At 39.6% G+C, this 18,161-nt stretch overlaps 1 protein-coding gene across 13 annotated transcripts in view; it reads right to left on the reverse strand.

Moving 5' to 3' along the window:
• The window catches only part of NCOA7 (nuclear receptor coactivator 7), a 98,225-nt gene that overhangs the window by 64,937 nt on the left and 15,127 nt on the right, over positions 1-18,161 (reverse strand). For 9 of the 13 annotated variants that reach the window (XM_054195781.1, XM_054195778.1, XM_054195771.1 and 6 more), the window contains exon 2: positions 9,582-9,713. In XM_054195781.1, coding sequence (XP_054051756.1) covers positions 9,582-9,631 — 50 coding nt within the window. In that variant the 5' untranslated portion in view covers positions 9,632-9,713. Of the gene's footprint in view, positions 1-8,912; positions 9,020-9,581; positions 9,714-18,161 lie in introns of those variants that run through there. The other 4 variants (XM_054195779.1, XM_054195780.1, XM_054195786.1 and 1 more) reach the window with 3 other exon arrangements.

Raw genomic sequence — 18,161 nt, forward strand, 5'->3', positions numbered from 1 at the left:
CTCAGGCAAGCAGAACTGCTACATGCAGCACCTGCTGTTGTCCAGGTGGAAAGAAGAACATCATCTTTTTAACACAGATTCTGAACATACAGCTAAATTTTCTGCTTAAGGAGATTTGATTTTTAAAGACTGATTGAAGCATGTGATTAACACCTTGAAGCCATGTATTTATAGAAGCATTACTGAAAGCAAAAATCCAGCAGCCGACGGAAACGCACTGTTATGTCAAAACCATAAAATATAATTTGAACTAAGTCTACCTGCGATTGGCTAGATGTTAAGTTTACGCCTACTGAAATAAAAACAGCCACTCCAGAAAAACAGTGGTAGAAACCTGGAGTTATTATCAATATATTAAGTGCTATACATGACAAGTTCTCTGTGCCAGAGACTGCTGCCTGACAGGAAAATACTCAGTGCATTAAGAAACCCAGAGAACTGATTTATGGCTCATTTACACTACAAAGGTTTTCCAGCATAAGGACCATTCTCCCCCTCCTCCCCAAATTCCTAACTAGTTCTGCCGCTCTCCTTGGGATTTCTTCTCACACAAATCAACAGGACGAATCCCACAGACTTCAGTGGAATAGCAGGAGAGCCTTGGAGCATAGCTAACATACATGCTTAAATTTCAGATGATCCTAGGAAATGCTCCCTACCCAGCCTACAGAGTAGGACAAAAAAAAAAAAAAAAAAAACACCACAAACCGACACTTACAACCCACCTCCCCATAATCAGATTGTCAGGAATAGGACGGGGTGGGGAGAAATCCCTTCCAAACCCAGGCTGGAAGCTGGATTAACGCTGAGGGTATGAGAGTTTACCAGCCTGGCACCACGGGGAACCTAATGCCATCAGGAATATCCACACAGCCCCAGGGAAGACGGAAAAAGCTTCATTTCCTTGGGGAGGCAAGAGTGGGGAGCCCAATGCTCACAGGCACACAGCAGAAACGGCACAACATACAACTAATAGTTCAAATACAGGGCAAACAGACAGTCATCCAGCATCCACATGTAGGATCCACAGCATTTCTTCTTTACTGACAGAATTCCCTTCATTACCTATATAATGCTTTCCAATCCCCCAACACAGGGGAAAAAACTACCTCTCTCCAAGAGCACATTCCTGCAGGTATCATTCCTATCTTTCCCTTTAAACGTGCAGCACCATTACCAGAAATAGACCATCCCACCAGCCAAACCAACAATCCAATGTAGCACAGCACATGCCAGAAACAAGCAGGCAAAAGTCTTGAGTCACAGCAGCAGATAGAAGGCAGACAACTTCATCTGTGGGACAGAAACAACAGCAACCTTCCCTGAAGGGGTATGTCTAGCTTCTTATCAACCCAGGTTCTCTTCAGTTCAGCGCACACTAACATATTTGACTCCCCTTCTTTTCAAAATACTGTACATCCCACTCTCTACTATCATGCAGTACAAAGCTGCATGGTAGTAGAGATCTGACCAGGACTGCTGCCGCAAGGTGGTAGAACAGCTGGGATTTTTCAGAGAATGAGCAAGAGATGATTAACAGCACCATCAAAGAGTCAGTACAATTAGGCATCTCTTTAGGTGTGTGCCTCTATGTCACTTAAACAAACCTGTGGCTCCTTCTGGAAGGGGCCTTCATGCCATAGCAGCTCTTTGATGGCAGCTCTGCCATCTGTAAGAGATGTGGCAAAACCAGAAGGCTGAGTGAGACCACCTCATTCACTAGCACGTTACACAGCATTGCTTTTAAATTGACCATGGAACCACACGTCTGCCAAGTATTAACGCTAAATTTCCACCAGCATTCAAGCTTGGCTTAATTTTAAAACTGTTCACTGGGATTGGGCAGAATTTTATGCAGTAGGTCCTAAGAGCAGAAGAGAGGATACGTCTGGCTGAAGGCTGAAGGGACAAGACCATACCTGCAGACACTACCAAAACACAGCGTAATTTAAAAAGGTGATTATATCAGTTTCCTACAGACAACAGTAAAAGGTCTGTAACTCGTCTATCCAGAAAGCCATCTTTTGAAGCCTCTAAGTTTTATAGCTTTAAGATACAATATTTTTAAATCCCTCCAAGAGCGAAAAGCTAAATAGCATGGCCCACCAGCAGCCTCCAGCACACCCCTCGTGCTCGGCATATGCCATGGGGGAAGGGAAGGAGAGGAAGACAAAATACATTACAACTGTGTTAATGGCAACTCTTATCAAAACTGCACAGACTCCTACATGAAAAGGCCTATGGTGTAACTATTTACGTTCTAAAAAGGAGGCTAAGTCAGTTTCTTTTTTTTTTTTTTTTGCAGTTTCTTTTTAAAGGCTGATAAGAGACACCCAAAGGTCCCTTTGGGAAAAGCAAATATAAGGTCATTGTATGTTTACTGCCTAACAAGCCAGGCTTATACGTATCTTGCAAGGTGATTAGTGAAAATTCTGAAATTGCTGGTGTGAGACAGCATGTTTGAAGATTAAATAAACAGAAACTCTTTTCTCTGTGTGTTCTGTGATACAGCCCTCAAAGAAATCAAGAACATCATGAAACTCTGCCTTTCTTCTCTTTCCTAAAAAAAGCCTCTTTATACAGAACCCACACTCTTACCCAGTCTCACTTCACATGCAGAGGGAAGTGAACGGGTGAGAGGATTAACCATGCTTCCCGTCTTATGCAAGCTCTCTAACTCCATAAACAGCATTTCTGGTACTGGAAAATTTTGAAAAACTCCAAAGAAAGTCTCAGGGCCCCACTAGTTACTTTCACTAAGTCTGTTATCCAATAACAAAATTCTTCTTCAATCCTAAATGATTTCACTACTCTTGAGGATGAAAGCACTGGAAAGAACCAAGGCTGCTGAAACCACTGCCTTGTTTATGCTTTCCAGAGGCAGGAATTCATGTTGGGAATAATTCTGTTATTCACAGGCTAAGTAGAGGACAGCAGTTCACGCTCTTCTGCTGACTCTCATCCTGCATCACAGAATTACAAGACAGCTAATATAAAAACCTCATAGTCAGAAAGTAACAGCAGCGTGAGATGAGGAGACAGTGCCCAAGATAAGCAGCTGTTCAACGTACTTTTCCCCTGCACTGCAACACTTCAGAAAAAGCAGGTTCCATTTTTCCTCCAACTCTCATTCTCCAGGTTTGCATCTATGATAAAAGAAAACTTTCATATTTTTTATATATACAACAGTAAGTTTATGAGCAATGAACAGCAAGTGTCTCTCAAGCATCTGAAGGACCCGACCACCCTCCTAAAGCTCTACTCAAAAGCTTTTCATGCTGCTGTCTGCAAAATTCTAGACATTCTTCAATGTCTGAAAACTACAACGGTTGCAAAGGACAGCTGAAATACTAACCTACACAGCAGCGGGCAGAAACTCTGCTAAAAACATTGAAACCTCTCCATTTTAAGTAACTGGAAGGCAAATCTCAATACTGTATGTTTCAGAAAATATTTTATGGCTTCTCTCAGCACCTAACATAGCAAATCAACTATCCTGCACATACACCCCTAAATAACAGAGCAAATAATATCCATTGCACCCCATAAATCAGAAGGATATCTTCAGCTTTTTCTTAGAAAATAAAATGCCTCAGGCAATACGTGTTACTGGTAGAAACAATGTGAGTAAAATGCAATACTGTTTTTTACTTTCAGTAACAGGATTATGAGGTAATGTTTATATGTCTGGAAGCAGACTTAGAAACTTCCATTATACAGATGAGCTGAAATGATGTATTATTTCCTAGAGTCATTTAAAAAAAATATAAGCATCTCCAGGATCTTGGCTTGACTATTCTTCACACCCAAGATAAACCTCAGCAATGGTTTGTTTTAAAAAGAATGTGTGGAAACTTTTCCTTCTAAAAGCAAAAAATAAATTATGAGCGCTACAGGAAACCTGAATAAACATCAACACTTTGGCTCAGCAGAGCAAGAACAATAGCAAGGAGACGACTGCTGGAGAAGTAATGATCTGAGGAGCACCCAACAGTTGAAGCCTGTTGCCAGGATACAAGGAGTCTGGCCAACAAGAAAAGCACTTAACACAAAAACCTATGACAAAGTCTCACGTATGGGAGATGCCCTCAAGAAAGTACATTTGCACACATATTCCTTATCTGGGTTTCCCACCTTCCTAGCCACCACTGACTTCCTCTCTTTCCACACATTCCCCCTGTGCTCACTGCATTTTTCTCATTTCATCATCTTCCTATGTCTTAATAGCCACAGAAATAAAAAAATATGAAGCGTATAAATACTGAATATGGCAGTAAAACAGAGTAAAACCAGAAAAATTCCAAATGAGATGCTTATAAACCTGTTAGTTTGTAATATGCAAAAGACTGACCAAAAGAGTGACCATAGTGCATCAGACCAAGGGTCCATGCAAGCCAACAACCCGCCTCCAACAGCAGCCATGAGCAAGGACCAGGGAAAGACCATAACAATACGACAAGTATATACACGACTCCTTCTCCAGCTAAGCTTTCCGGACTCTAGCTGTTTACAGCTCCGCAACTATATATTAATGATTCCTACTGTAATGGGTTGTGAATGTTTACAAGGAAATCTAAGGCTAGGTTGTAAACAACTAATGCAATCGGAATGCTGTATACCATTTGTTGTACAGTTTAATTTATTTTTAGGTATTAAAAAATAATTAGGAGAAGAAAAAAAGCTGTAAATTACAGCCTTGTAACTAGTAAATGATAAGTGTACTAAACACTTATGTATGTTTGTAAATCTTGGGTTTAATGTACAAATCTTAATCTGTGTGAATGTAAATTTAGGTATCTGAGACAAGAATCTAAATTAAATTAAAATATGCTGTGAACTCCTTTATTTCCCTTAAATATTCCTATCATAAGGCAACATAAGGTGAACATCAGCTTGTACAACTGGCTTCAGTTTCTGACAGAGTATTAGCAATCTGGAGCTAAAGAGAGTCTCTGCCTACTCAGATGGGCTTTGGAGCATGTCCCAGACATTTATGTAGTTTTGTCAGAAGAACGATGGTGACAAGACCAATGTAAATTCAATAAACACAAAAGCACCAAATCCCAGTGAGAATATTTTCCCCTAATACAGCACTTCACCTTTGACCTCAGAAATCTGGCTCTCAGTGGTGACCAAAAAAAGAGACTGAGAACTAAAATTTGGAATTCCCCGGGAAACTATTAAAAAAATTATTCAATGTAAGTATCAGTTTTACAGTTCATCTCTACGCAGCATTCTTCAGATTAAGGTCACCACAAATTGGAGACATAACTATTAATAAAATTAATGTAAGCATCTCAGGCGACTTGTTGAAAAGTAGTATTTTTTCCAATAACACACTACTTATTTGCTGTTCTCAGCTAAGAAAGTAGCAGGGAGCTACTTGACATAGATCATAGATAGATCATACAAAGCATGGAAAATGCCAAGTGAGGAAGGTTAAAAGACACAGAAAACTTGAAACTAAGAGAGACCCTTCTGTTATTCTTTCAGTAAATTACTCAAACTCTTTCCTTATGATTTCTCATCTCCTAGAACTTCTTGTCCAAATGTATCCAATATCACCCAATAGCACGTGCAAAGTAATTCCAGTTTCAAGCTGTACATTCACCATTCCAGACAACCAATTTATAGCCAAGGCAATTCTTTCCATGTGACACGTCACTTAATTTAAAAATAAATTACCAAAATAAAATTTTAATAGCTATTCATTTCATGAGTGAAATACCTCTGAACTTGACACTACGCAATAGGCAGGGGAAAACCAAGAGGAGAGAGGGAAGATAAAGGAAGAACAGACAGAGGGAAATGGGAAGTTGTACCAGGGTTCAAGGGCACATAATCACAATAAAAAACACCAAACGTCACAGTAGCATGAAGGACCCAATACACATAGATGTGCCATTGTACATCTATATTACACTGTACCATTTATTTTTTGACTTGCTGGATATCAGGACAGACTTCACAGCAAGAGGAGACAGTTCTCTGCAACAGCTGGAGTAATATTGGTCCATTTGGGAACTAATGACACAGAAGTCAAGAGCCTAAAAACAAGGTTTGAAAAATTAGGCAAGAAAACTTAACTACACAGAATAGTCTTTAAGTAGGAGTAGCAGTCTTAAATAAGGACCTATTGCATAAGATAAATTTATGCCTGCATGTTACTCTCTCACTTTTACCTCTTGCCTGTTACACTCCCACGAGCTGTAACATCTTATCTGCATAAGGAATCTAAATTGGTCTTTAAAAAGTTTTGTAGAGATTTCAATTCTGTTTGAAAAGTTAATTATTTCATTTCTTGCCAACCAAGTCAAAAAATAAGCCCTTTACCAAAAAATGCAGCGAGTAAAGGAGCATTTGTTAAGAAGCAAAAATGGATGGTGAGGGTTTTATTTCAGCTTCGCTTGCCATAGGGAGGGGAAGAGACCCCAGAAAACTGAGGCACTCGGACCATGAAGACCTGTAGTGGAAAGATGTGATGGCTGGGCTGGGTTGCTCTCTTCTATAGAGAAATTTCAAATATTTTAAAGGACAAATGTTTAAAACAACTTATTTACAACACTAAATTTGGGGGACAGAGATGCAGACAGTTATTTCATGTTAATCTTGCTTACTCTGTAGCAGTTCAGGAGCTGGTTTGGCAGCACATAACTATCACCATGCTAACCACTTCAAATATTTTGAAGTTCTCAAGCTAACCTTTCCAACGATTGCTAGTGTAACCAGTCAGACACTGAGCGCCACCCCTACCAAAAGCTACCCAGGAGAGCCAAGACTACATTAGCCCGAAGGCTAAAAGCCACCTTCTGATGGGAAGTCACACACTTTGGGATGCTGGCAGGGCAGCGTGGCCGCTGCTCGTATCCACACACTGCCTTACTCTGCCAACAGAGAACTTGGGTTTCTGTTAGCAGGAACTTAAGAGAAAGAGATATCACGTCCCATTTTTCAGTTAATGCCTTTGTCCTTGTTAATACCAAAATAACCTTTCCCCTCACATTAAAGAGTGAGGTTTTCTATTAAAATCTGTGTGTTTTCATTAATATAGTCTGCAAGGTAGTTAAAAAAACATTTTATTTCATCAGCATTGAATATATACGTTTTCTCCTTTCTAACCAGGATATAAGCAGAATAATTCTTCTCAGCCCTGGGTGGAGCAGAGCCCTTTTCTCCACCCTCCTGACACAGAGCACAGCTTTCCCTCTTGCTGGCAAAAAGTCTAAGCTGTTTCCCCATTCTCTTCCTTGGTAAGCAGTAGAGTCTTCTCCCATGAACATCTGACCATAGGCAAAAGTAACAAGACTCATGTAAAGGTAGGGGCAAGAGTCCTTGTTTCATAAGAATGTTTACTATACACAAATTTAGATTTTATAAATACTATTATTATCTCAGACTCACAAAACATAACAGTAGTAAGAGGTAAGGGGAAAAAACCAAAACGAACAGTAATGGAAGCAGAGGGGTGCATGTGTTAGGGGATCAGCTGAGGTTGCTCTCGGCTTAATAAATAGAAGCCCAAGCTGGCAGGAAAAGCAGGGTGTTTGAATAAGCACACAAAATAGTATGAGAGCCAAAACACTATTAAACTTGGGTGCTTAAATTTGAGGCCAGAACACGTATCCACAGATCCTAAGATACAAAACAACCAAAAATGACAGCGATATCAAACCATGCACCTGATTAAATTATCTCAGTGTCCCAATATCAGGCACCTAAGCTGGGAACTTCTGTCCACATCAAGTCAAAAGCCAAATTTTAAAAAGTTTAAAAAAAACAGGTAGGGGCATTGTTAGAACTGCCTTTGTACCAAAGGGAATATAAACTGCCTATTATTTTCAGGTACTCGGATGACATTTACATGGGTCATCATGTAAAGTATTCAAAGCATTCACTTGCAAGATGCTGGGACACCTGTCTACTAGAGGAAGCACGCTAGACTTAAGATGCTAGACTAAAATCAAGGACATGTAAATTCAGTTCTGCTTCTGTCCCTGACTGCACACAGACAATGTACGTGAAGGTAAGTTGGGCATATCACCTTCTGACCTACTTTAGCTTCTATTAAAACATGACTTAAGGATCTGCAAGAACATTCTTGTAGAAATCATGCATGGATTTGCTTAGAATGGGAACTTAATTTAAGGGCCTGCAACCTACATAAGTAAAAAAGATGCAATCCAGGAGGGAAAGACACATATGATGTCCCCAGAGTTACACAGCAAGTTAAGTGCTAGAACTGGGAATTGATTTCAGGACTTTTTGACCCCCACCTAATGCCTTGTGCCCATACAAGACACACTGCCCCCGTGAATTTTTAAAAGGGAATAGCCACAGATAACACAGGAAAGCTGCAAACCAGATTAAATAAAACATCAAGGACTTTGCTGAAAGCCTCTTGTGGATTTTCCATTTTGTTTAGCAGACAGCATTCAGAAAGGACTCAAGACATTCTCTTCAATTCTAAAGCATCTAACTCAGACATCTCTCAAAGCCTGAGCCTTCCATAACAAGAAATTACTTATGCCTTCGTCCAATCTCTTTAGCTACCTCCTCTGCTATAGGTTCCCATTGTTTATTTCCCCTTCTCAAATCTAAAACTGCAACATTCCTTCATGTCAACATCAACATAATTGCATTTCTCCAAAAGTGCCAAGAAACTTGCTTTCCTAAGAGATGTCCTTCACCACAAAACTTCCTAAAGTCTTTAGCCACCACTACATACCGCCTGAACAGCAATAAAGAAGTGCTGCAACTTTTCCTCACACTACTACTTCTAAGTGGCACGACAGGCATGTCTCTAGATGGCTATAATGCACTAAGGCTAGTGTTTTAGCCCAGTTTCAATAACAGTTATTTAGTACAGAGTAGAAAGAGTATACACTTTTCCTCTTCAATGGTGCAGAAAGTACCTTTGAGTCAAAGATGTTTTTCATACTGATTTCCTCCCCCTCCTATGCCCTCAAGAGTAAGTGAGGTTTGGTTCTTTTTGTACATCAGAGCTCAGAGAGGATTACAGACTTGCTAAATTAACAAAGACAAGTTATTAGGAAATCAACGTCACTTATTTCTTAAAACTCACCAATCATGAATTACAAACTATAAAAATGATTGAACAAAAAACCATTGCTTTTATTTATAAAGACGATAAAGTCTAGGCAGCTTACCCCTTCTTAGCTGACCTTATCCTACGAGATAACACAACTTAGTCTGTGCTTTATTTGAAATGAGATAAACTTTACGTTTAGACATGTTTATGTCTTAGATGTGCTTGTTTTTATAAAGACTCCTCAGGAACTGGATAGCGGAAGCTCAAATGCAGTGCAATTTGCAATTGAGTACCCAAGAACAGCTTTATGTTACAAACAACAATTATTGATTTAAGTTTATCTCCACTATCCAAAAGAAAAAAAATCACCACCCCAACATCACAGACACAGCAAGGAAAACACTTTCTGGATATATAATGCAGCATGCGTTTTGTTTATATATGTACTTGAAAAATTTTAAAGCCTTGTGAAAAAGGCAGAATGAGGAGTTCTACATTTTAATCAATATTGAAATAAACCCTGTAACCTTACCGAGCAAAATAGCCTTGTCTTCGTTCCTTTTTATCTTCCTTGGTCTCCATTATGTACAGTCAAATGGACAAGGTGAGTGGCCAAGCGTGATGCTCTTTTTTGCCTCAGTACCTCATATCCAGGCAGAGTCTCCTGTATATAACATTTAAAAACAGGATGTTCATAAATCAACATGTCAACAACACCTATAAAAACCAACAGAGTTGTGGAAATGCAACTGACCCGGTGACAAAGCAAAGTAAAATTTTAACCAGTCAACGCTTGCCACGTGATATGCATTTAGTATACAATGAGACAAACCAATAAACGCACTCAGGCCAGTTTCTCCAGCAGGAGAAGAGAGATACTGCAAAGCAAGTAATGCAAAGAGCAGCAGCAAGTTTTAAAACCCTGGGAGGATTAAAATCTTTTGCAAGCTGTTAAATAGTTTATACCGAAACATCTTCCCGGTTTCATGTGTTTTATAGACAGGAAGACCAAGAGAAGCTTTGGAAACACCCAGTACAAAGAGCATAACCAGAAAGAGCCATAATTTTCACTTTATAGAAGTTCTATAAAATAGTGAGAAATAAGAAAGTTTTAAAATAATGTAAAGAAAAAAAAAGAGCGATCTACATTCTTTACACAGGTTTGACTGTTGTGAACAACACACAAGTTCGAACAAGTATACAGGGTGAAACACGATGCATCTACTGCTCGCCAGATGAATTGCAGTCACCTTGAGATAGACAGGACTACGGAAGGTTTCCTAAAAAGTTAAAAAACAAACAAAAAAAACAAAAAAAAAACAAAAAAAAAAGGAAGACCAGTAACACCGGCTTATGACATGGAATGCATCACCTCTTTGCAGAATGCTATACTGAGGCCCCCGAAAGCCAGAAGTTGGCAGTTTCAGAACTGCTTGGCAATTACTGCAATTAACAATATGCCACAACAATTGCTTTCCAAGAATCCCACCAAGATGTTTCATCCTCTTCCCCTCCCCAACACACACCATCTACCTCAATGGCTTGTGCACATGTACAAAATAAGTAAACTTCTTAAGAGTCCTTTATCAGTATTCCAGATTAAAGTTCAAACCAGAAGTTACTACTAAACATTTTAGTCTAATGGGCTGTATAACAAACAAAAGGAAGACGCATGAATTATGTTTTGTAGCAAAAGAAGACCTAATTGGTTCCTACTATTTTCCCCTGCATTAAAGGATCTTAAGCTACAAACTGCCAAATGTCAACACAAGAGATAGTGTAGCAAAAATAGACTAAGCTACTTGAAAAGTCCAAGAACATATCACACTAGATTCTATCAGAAACACTTGCCATAATTTTCTCTCCATATTTATGGAGCATCAGTCCACAGCAATTAAAGTCCATTCCATCAAAATACACTTTTTCTTACTCATTAATTTTGAATACATCCAGTGCATCAAAAAGAATCTAGTCTCTCTGTTCTTCATGTATCAGGTAGAGTCTTACAGTAATGGTCACTCTTTAAATGGCAAATTTGACTATGACATCTTTGGCTTTATAAAGAGAACACTATTTTATCTCCGCAAATTAGTGCGTGTCACAGTCTTCAGCCTGACACAGAAACCTACATGATAGTAGCATAACAGTAGCATCAAAACAAATTGTCCTGCTCTGATGTCCAGTCTGTAACACACACTTTCTGAGAATTTCAATGCATCTTTATCTTCCCTGTTGGGCCAAGTCCTCAGATCTTCAGAAGATCAAAACCCATGGCTTTGTTAGCACTGCATTTAGAGTTACAGTAAACCTTTCAAAGCATACAACTACAACCTCTACAGCAAACTACAAAGAGTTCAAAGAAAGAGGAACCACTCTTTCCCCTTTGCCTGCTTTCCCTTCACTACACTGAGATGCATGTGCAAGGGCACTGATGGGCCAGAGCTGCATTTAACCTTGACACCAAGAACTACCAAATAACCATGGAGCACCAAGATAATAGTAAACTCACGAGGACAGTGGGACCCATGGGAATGAGAAGAGGGAAGTGGAGAGAGCCCCTCTTACCTCACTGAAACATAATCAGCTGGGACGAATGGAGGGAAGTGAGAGCTGTCCTCAGGGCCTCACCTTGTTCAAGAGTTGGTGGCACGCTCCTTCCATTCATTGTCTTCCTCTCCCATGATCTACCAACCCCACCCAGCACCCTGCAGGCAGATGAAGGGAACACCACTTCCCAGGGGGCTAGGAGGAGAAAACCCCGCCTGCCCACAGCCCTGTCTGTCCCAGTGCTGGAGCAGCCATCCCCTGCTTTGGCAAAGAGGGGCACAAAGGGAGAAGAAGTAGTACTTAAGCCTAGACCTAGCCACAGATGCCACAGGAGGTGCCAGCACCGGACCAGTGTGGCATTGCTGAGCTCTCCAAGTGTAAGGTTTGCTGTTTGCTTTCATCAACTCTAAACAAAGTTAGCAATGACAATGCAGGTATGGAGCCTCTTCTTCCCACATCAACTAAATACAACTCCAAGTCCTTTCAAACGGTGAGGGCGAATAAATAAAGAACTTAAAAAAAAACAATTAAAAAATTATTTAGAACAGATGGGCACTCAGAAAATTGGAATGTTATCCATAGACCAAAAGTAACAAAGACATTTGGGTGATTTTTTTTTTCTTTTGCTAATAAAAATATGCAGGGATCTCATATCCAGTCACCAATTAATGAAAAATTTCACAACCAGATTATTTAACATCAGGTCTCACTCTGACGACTTAAAACTAATTTAGCTTACCTTCTTAGAAGAAATAAAGGTGATGTTCTTGGAAGGAATATTTAAGGCTGAAAATTATACTTTGAAAATCTAGTACTAGGAAAAGCAAACTGATTAGAAGTCTGATGTCACCACCTCTGAGTTTATTTTTTTGTTGGGGATTTTTCATGTAAGAGTTGGCTCTAAGGGAAAGGAAAAAAAAGGCCTGAAAGCTAGGATGATCACAGTGTAACCTGCAGTAACTGCTACTGAAAGCTAGTATTTCTGAAAGGTCCTTTTCAATTTTTAGTTCTTTAAGCAGTAACAGTACACAAGCCATGTTTACTTAATAAATTGTCATTGCCATTTTAAAGTTACATCAAAAAAACCAAGCCTACTCCGCACTTCCCCTCAACCTGTCCTTCGATATCTCCCAAGAAAGAAATCCCAGATATTCTTTATTAACTGCTTAAAATATTAGTAAGGATATATAATTAAAATGAATCTTGGTTTCCTGCTAGAGACAAAGACTGAATCAGGCAGACTATTAAAAATGTACATATTTGGGGGATTTTTATACGCTGAGAGACAGACATCTGGCATGTCATGAGTACAGTCTAAACTCAAATGACGACAAAACTGATTTTACAGAAGTTTCAGGCTCAGTTTAATCCTTTCTACACTGAAACAGAAATAGACAGTGAAAAGCTTATATTACGTGTCTACAACAATGTTAATTCTTTTATTGGGTAATTTCAAGAGGAAAGTTATTCCTGATGGACAAAAAATGCATTTAAGTAACGATCCTGTTAAAAATTTGCCACTCTCCAAATTCAGCCAACGCCAGCACCTAATAATTATGTGAGAAAAAGAACAAAATACATTAAAATATACAGGACTTTTTGCTGTTAGTGCTACTGCTCTTGATTTTTTTCATTTATATTAGCATATTTTTGCATAATTGCTTTGTCTGTTTAGGCTTGCTGCCAGGGAGCTTTGGGGATGCCACTGGGAGTTTGTAATGAGGGCGGGAATGCTCCAGCAAGGCTACAAAAAAAAAAAGTTTAAAAAAAAAAAGAACCACAGGAACAGACTGAACTCCTGATTCTGGATACCCACACCTCTGCAACTTCCACCACTCTCCCAAGATGGCCAGAAATGCTGCTTCCAGCTCCTGCTTCCCGCTCTGCTACCTGGCACTGCAGGACAGCAGCCTCCTGTCACGGTACATTAAAAGCAGCAGAAGAGGAACATGCTCTGAGTGTGAGAATAAGCAAAGGGGGGAGGAACGGTATTTTTGAGAGGAAAATTTAAAAAAAAATAATATGTGAACAGAGCATCCTAATTCCTCTAAAGACTTTTATACATTTATCAAATTCAATTATTTTTCCTCTCTTTTCCCTCCCTTCTCAGGCATGAATAATAATAAACCTTTCTACTTGCAGTTTAAGTAGTTAACATTTTCATGAGACAACAAAAGGACCTGCTTGCTGCACTCAGGGGTAAGCACCCAGAAATCCTGTTCACTGGCTCTAAAGCATCAACGATCAGTCCTCCAATTGTGAGCATTACTTTCCAAAACTGTGCACATGGAACAACAGCATATCCAACAGCACTAGCAATGAAGAAGCCAATGAAATGTCTGATTATTTTTAGAACATTCAATGGACTCGATAGCTTGTCTCTGGCCATCTGTGCCCACTGCAAGTCCTGGAAAGACATACAGATAAAAAATAAATGTTCAAAATAACACAATTCGCTAGATATATTTTCATGACTCTGTAGAGTCAGTATCTCTCAACCTTTCACGAGGTAGGAAAATGCTGTAATTCCCTACTTTTTGCAAATGGGAAACTGAACTACATGAAGTACCTCCACACGCTCAAACGAGAGAAGAGCAATGTGTGCAAGTATCGCCCCACTAGCTTTAATCTAACCAGCCTCAATAACCAGCAACAATGAGAACAAGGAAGGAGACTACCTTGACAAGGAGCCAGTCATTATTTTCTGTGTAAAATTTAAACTGACAAACTTTGGAGACCGATAGCACAGTCTTACCTTTATTTGGCTTTGCGGGAACATGCATAGAAATTGAAGTTGAGATCCACAAAAGGAAATAAGAAGCCTAACTCCTCTGAGGATCTAGGTTTAAATGGCGCTGTCGGCTCCTTCAGGAAATATGTAAAAAAGCTTTAAGGAAATCAAGTCAAGGGTAGTATCCTGTACCTTAGCAGGGTCCCCACAAGGCAAGCAACAGTGGCAGCAATCATACTGTGAAAAACAAGCAGGGAAGGTGAGAGGTCTAAGCAACGGAACAGATTAAGGCAGAAGACTCCCAGTGAGACAGCCAAGCGGACATGGTCATGCCAAGGATGTCACAGGGAGACCCCACGGTGCCGAGGGAACAGGATGCTGCCCAGACACACCATGTAGTTCTCACCTGCTCTCTCGTGTGGTTACAACATTAGTTTTTTATTTTTGCTTCTCTATTTTAACTCTGCCCCTGAGACTACAGACAAACACTGCACACGTCTGCTCACACCACTGCATGCTTCCTTACTCTCATCTGCTGTAATACGAACATTCAAATGTTACCACCAGTCATTTTCAGACATGAAACATTACTAACGATTCTGCTTAGATCTGCAGCAGAGTGTCTTCTTACGAACAAGAAGTGTTCTGGGTACACTTTAGCGGCCAATTCTGACCACTAAAAAAACCGCACCATGAGAGATGACAAGGATTACACCAACCAGTCAATATTAAGACCAAAAAAACGAAAGATATGTACGTGGTACTTCAAGAGCAATATTAAAAACGTCTATCAAGCTAGCAGAATAAGAAATTATAGAACAAATCACAGACAGAAGGGAAGCATTTTCAGTGTAGCAACTCCCAAGGGTCTGATATCTGTGCCTCTGGAGAGCCCAAAGCAGTTTCCAGGGCGTTGTGCAAATGCAAATAGACACAAACACACACCAACAAGGTTGCAGGATAGGGTCACGCACAACACCTTAAAGCATAAGGCAACAGAACAGGAGATGTTAAAGTTTTCTACTGAGAAATGCTGAACTTCGTAGTATTTCATTAGTGCCTCAATGACTGGACTAACTGGGTTGAGTTTTACTGCTTTTATATTCTGCTAGTGAATTTCATTCGATGTAATAGTAAAGATAAAAGTTTCAGAATAAACACTACAGCATCTCAAGATGAAAGGCAACAGAAATGCACAGCCAGCAAAGAGGAGAGTAAGCTACAACTTTTTTAGTCTTTTCTTCAGGCAGAATGACCTAGCTAAAAGTGAGATTAGAAGCTTTGAAGAAAGCACTAGCACAAGCCAAGAAAACACAGCACAGACTAATTACAGTAAGTTATATTAAGTAGAATGGACAAAAAATTGTTTATTCTAGAGCTATCTTAAGATATATATGGAATTACCTTAATATAATTATACAGTCACATTATAATTACCATGTAAAGTGTAATGTTATTTCTAAAATATTAATAAGCTCTATAAAGAAGTCCATTATACATAACTGAAGCGTGCTAAACTAACCTAAGAGAGGTTCTCCACCTCAGTGAAGCTGGGGCTAATGACTCAACTCTTACTTAGGTGAATAACCCTTTATTTATGCACACAACTCCACTGACCTTTAAAGTATTAAGTCTGTCATGTTTCTTGTAACAAGGGTGCACTCTTAAAATCCCCAAATAATTGAAATGCAAAAATTAAGAGACTGAAAATAAATTGGTATGCAGAAGTGATTTCTGGACTTCTTGTTCAGATTAAACACAGACACGTATCACAAGTTCTCTATCTCCAAATGGAGAGAGAGATTCAATGCGGCTACTGTACCCTATGGAATGTCAAGGACAGAGAAAATAAGATCGGGAGATAAGACAGGCAAAGGGAACAAACCCACAGGAACTGGGTGCAATGTTTAGGAGATTGCTATCCCCACTACAGAGGTATATTAAGCTAACAGTCCAAGTATTTTCCATTTCCTACTAATACAGTAAGAACAGGCTAAGCTTAGATCACCTTCAACTCACCAACTGGATCTCCAACAGCCTGTCCACATGAACAAAGTTCAAATAAAATAAATGAGAATCAATGTAATCGAAACATTTCTGATTCAGAAACCAAACAATAACAACAAAACGCGATTCAATTCCAATGGATTCCCCAGGCGAATTATTCCTACCTGGCTTGGGAGGAGGCTTTTACCCACTAACCCAGGCTGTCATGTTTCACACGGAAGGGGAAGCAAAAGAGCTATCAGAAATTCCACATCACCAGTAAGGGTTGTCAAGAAAGAAAAACATCCAGATTTAATCTTCCCTCATTGGCAGATGAACATACCAGATGTGTTTTCTATAAGGAACAATGTATTTTACTGTGTAAATCGGCTGCAGTTGCTAGACAGAAACTGGTTACAAAACACAGTGTAAACTATTAACAGGTAGAGCGTTACGCCATACCAAATATAGAAGTGCAATGCTGTTTGAAACCAGGCCACTTGGGAAGATTTTCATTTTTAAGTGAACAAGAACACTGCCGCAGGAGTTTAAAAATAATTAACACCTTCATTTTCTTGTATCCCCTGTTTCAACCCACCCTGGATCAAGTAAGCATCAAGCTGAAGCCTTCTGAACCCCACAGCCTTTCACGCTCACATTGTACAGGTATACACAGTATGCAGAGTTTAAATGCCAAATCCTGCATCTTCATGGACTGTTGACAAAAAACAGTGGTCACTGCCTACCAAATACTGTAACAAAAGGTACAAGGCAGCAGAAAAACATCAGCATTTGGATAAACAGAATGAATTCTGTAGCCACTGAAATACAGAAAACCTCATACATGTAAACAACAGAAACACCCAAGAATTTGCAGGGTGCTGGTTCCAGTTAATTGAGATTACAGTTAATTTTAGCTACTTTTATTTAAAAAGCTAAGCCTTTCAAACATTCCTCGTCAAGAATATTGCTTTCATTTTACAGGTGAGAGACTGAGATCCAGAAGGACCTTGTGGTCACTCTGGAAAGTTACTACAAAACCACAGATCTTGTAACTGCAAGCAAATGGCTTACCCCTGTGCCTTTCTTTCCTGGGACACCTGCTGAATTAAATAAAGTCTGTGCTTACACCACATACTAAGGCATTTCTGTCACAGCTTATGTTGCGTTTCTGAGTCAGATCCTAAACTGATGTACACCATCAGAGCACCACTACTACAGAACACAAGGAGGATGCAGTTTACCATATCCAGAGAGAATAAGACAGATGTCACTGTTTCCTTACCTCTCCCTGGAGCACGTAGGCATACACACAAAAGACTTCTATGTATACGCTCAGCAGCATTCAACTAAAACACCAAGTACTTGCAATTTTTAAAAAATAAAAATTGATGAACATTCAACACATCAACTAGCATTTAAGCAATCCCCTTCGCACCACCTTGCTGTTTTGGCAGCTGACAGCAGCAGTTTCCTCACTCATAATAAGTGCTAGTTTCATGACCTGTTTAGAAACATTTCAAAGAAAGCCTGTACATCTGTTTTGACAAAGTCAAAACATATGCATACAGATAACCACATCACTCCCAGAGCCAATGAGTTATGGATCTCTTACTAGGTTTTTACGGGACATGACCAAGTACTTCTTAGATTCCCCTCTCTGAACCAAGCAAAGGGACAGAAGCAGCAAACAGAAAGTCACTCCATCCTCACCACTTCTATGCAGCAGTGTGTTACGAGAGCAAGTCAGGTAGCAAACGTAATCAGCCGACTGTCTGGTGCCACCTTCATGCCAGGTGAGCAACCAGAATAACTGTTCTATGTTCCATACACAGAACGCTGTTAAGG

This window comes from Rissa tridactyla, chromosome 3, assembly GCF_028500815.1.
Source record: "Rissa tridactyla isolate bRisTri1 chromosome 3, bRisTri1.patW.cur.20221130, whole genome shotgun sequence".
NCBI classification, from domain to species: Eukaryota; Metazoa; Chordata; class Aves; order Charadriiformes; family Laridae; genus Rissa; species Rissa tridactyla.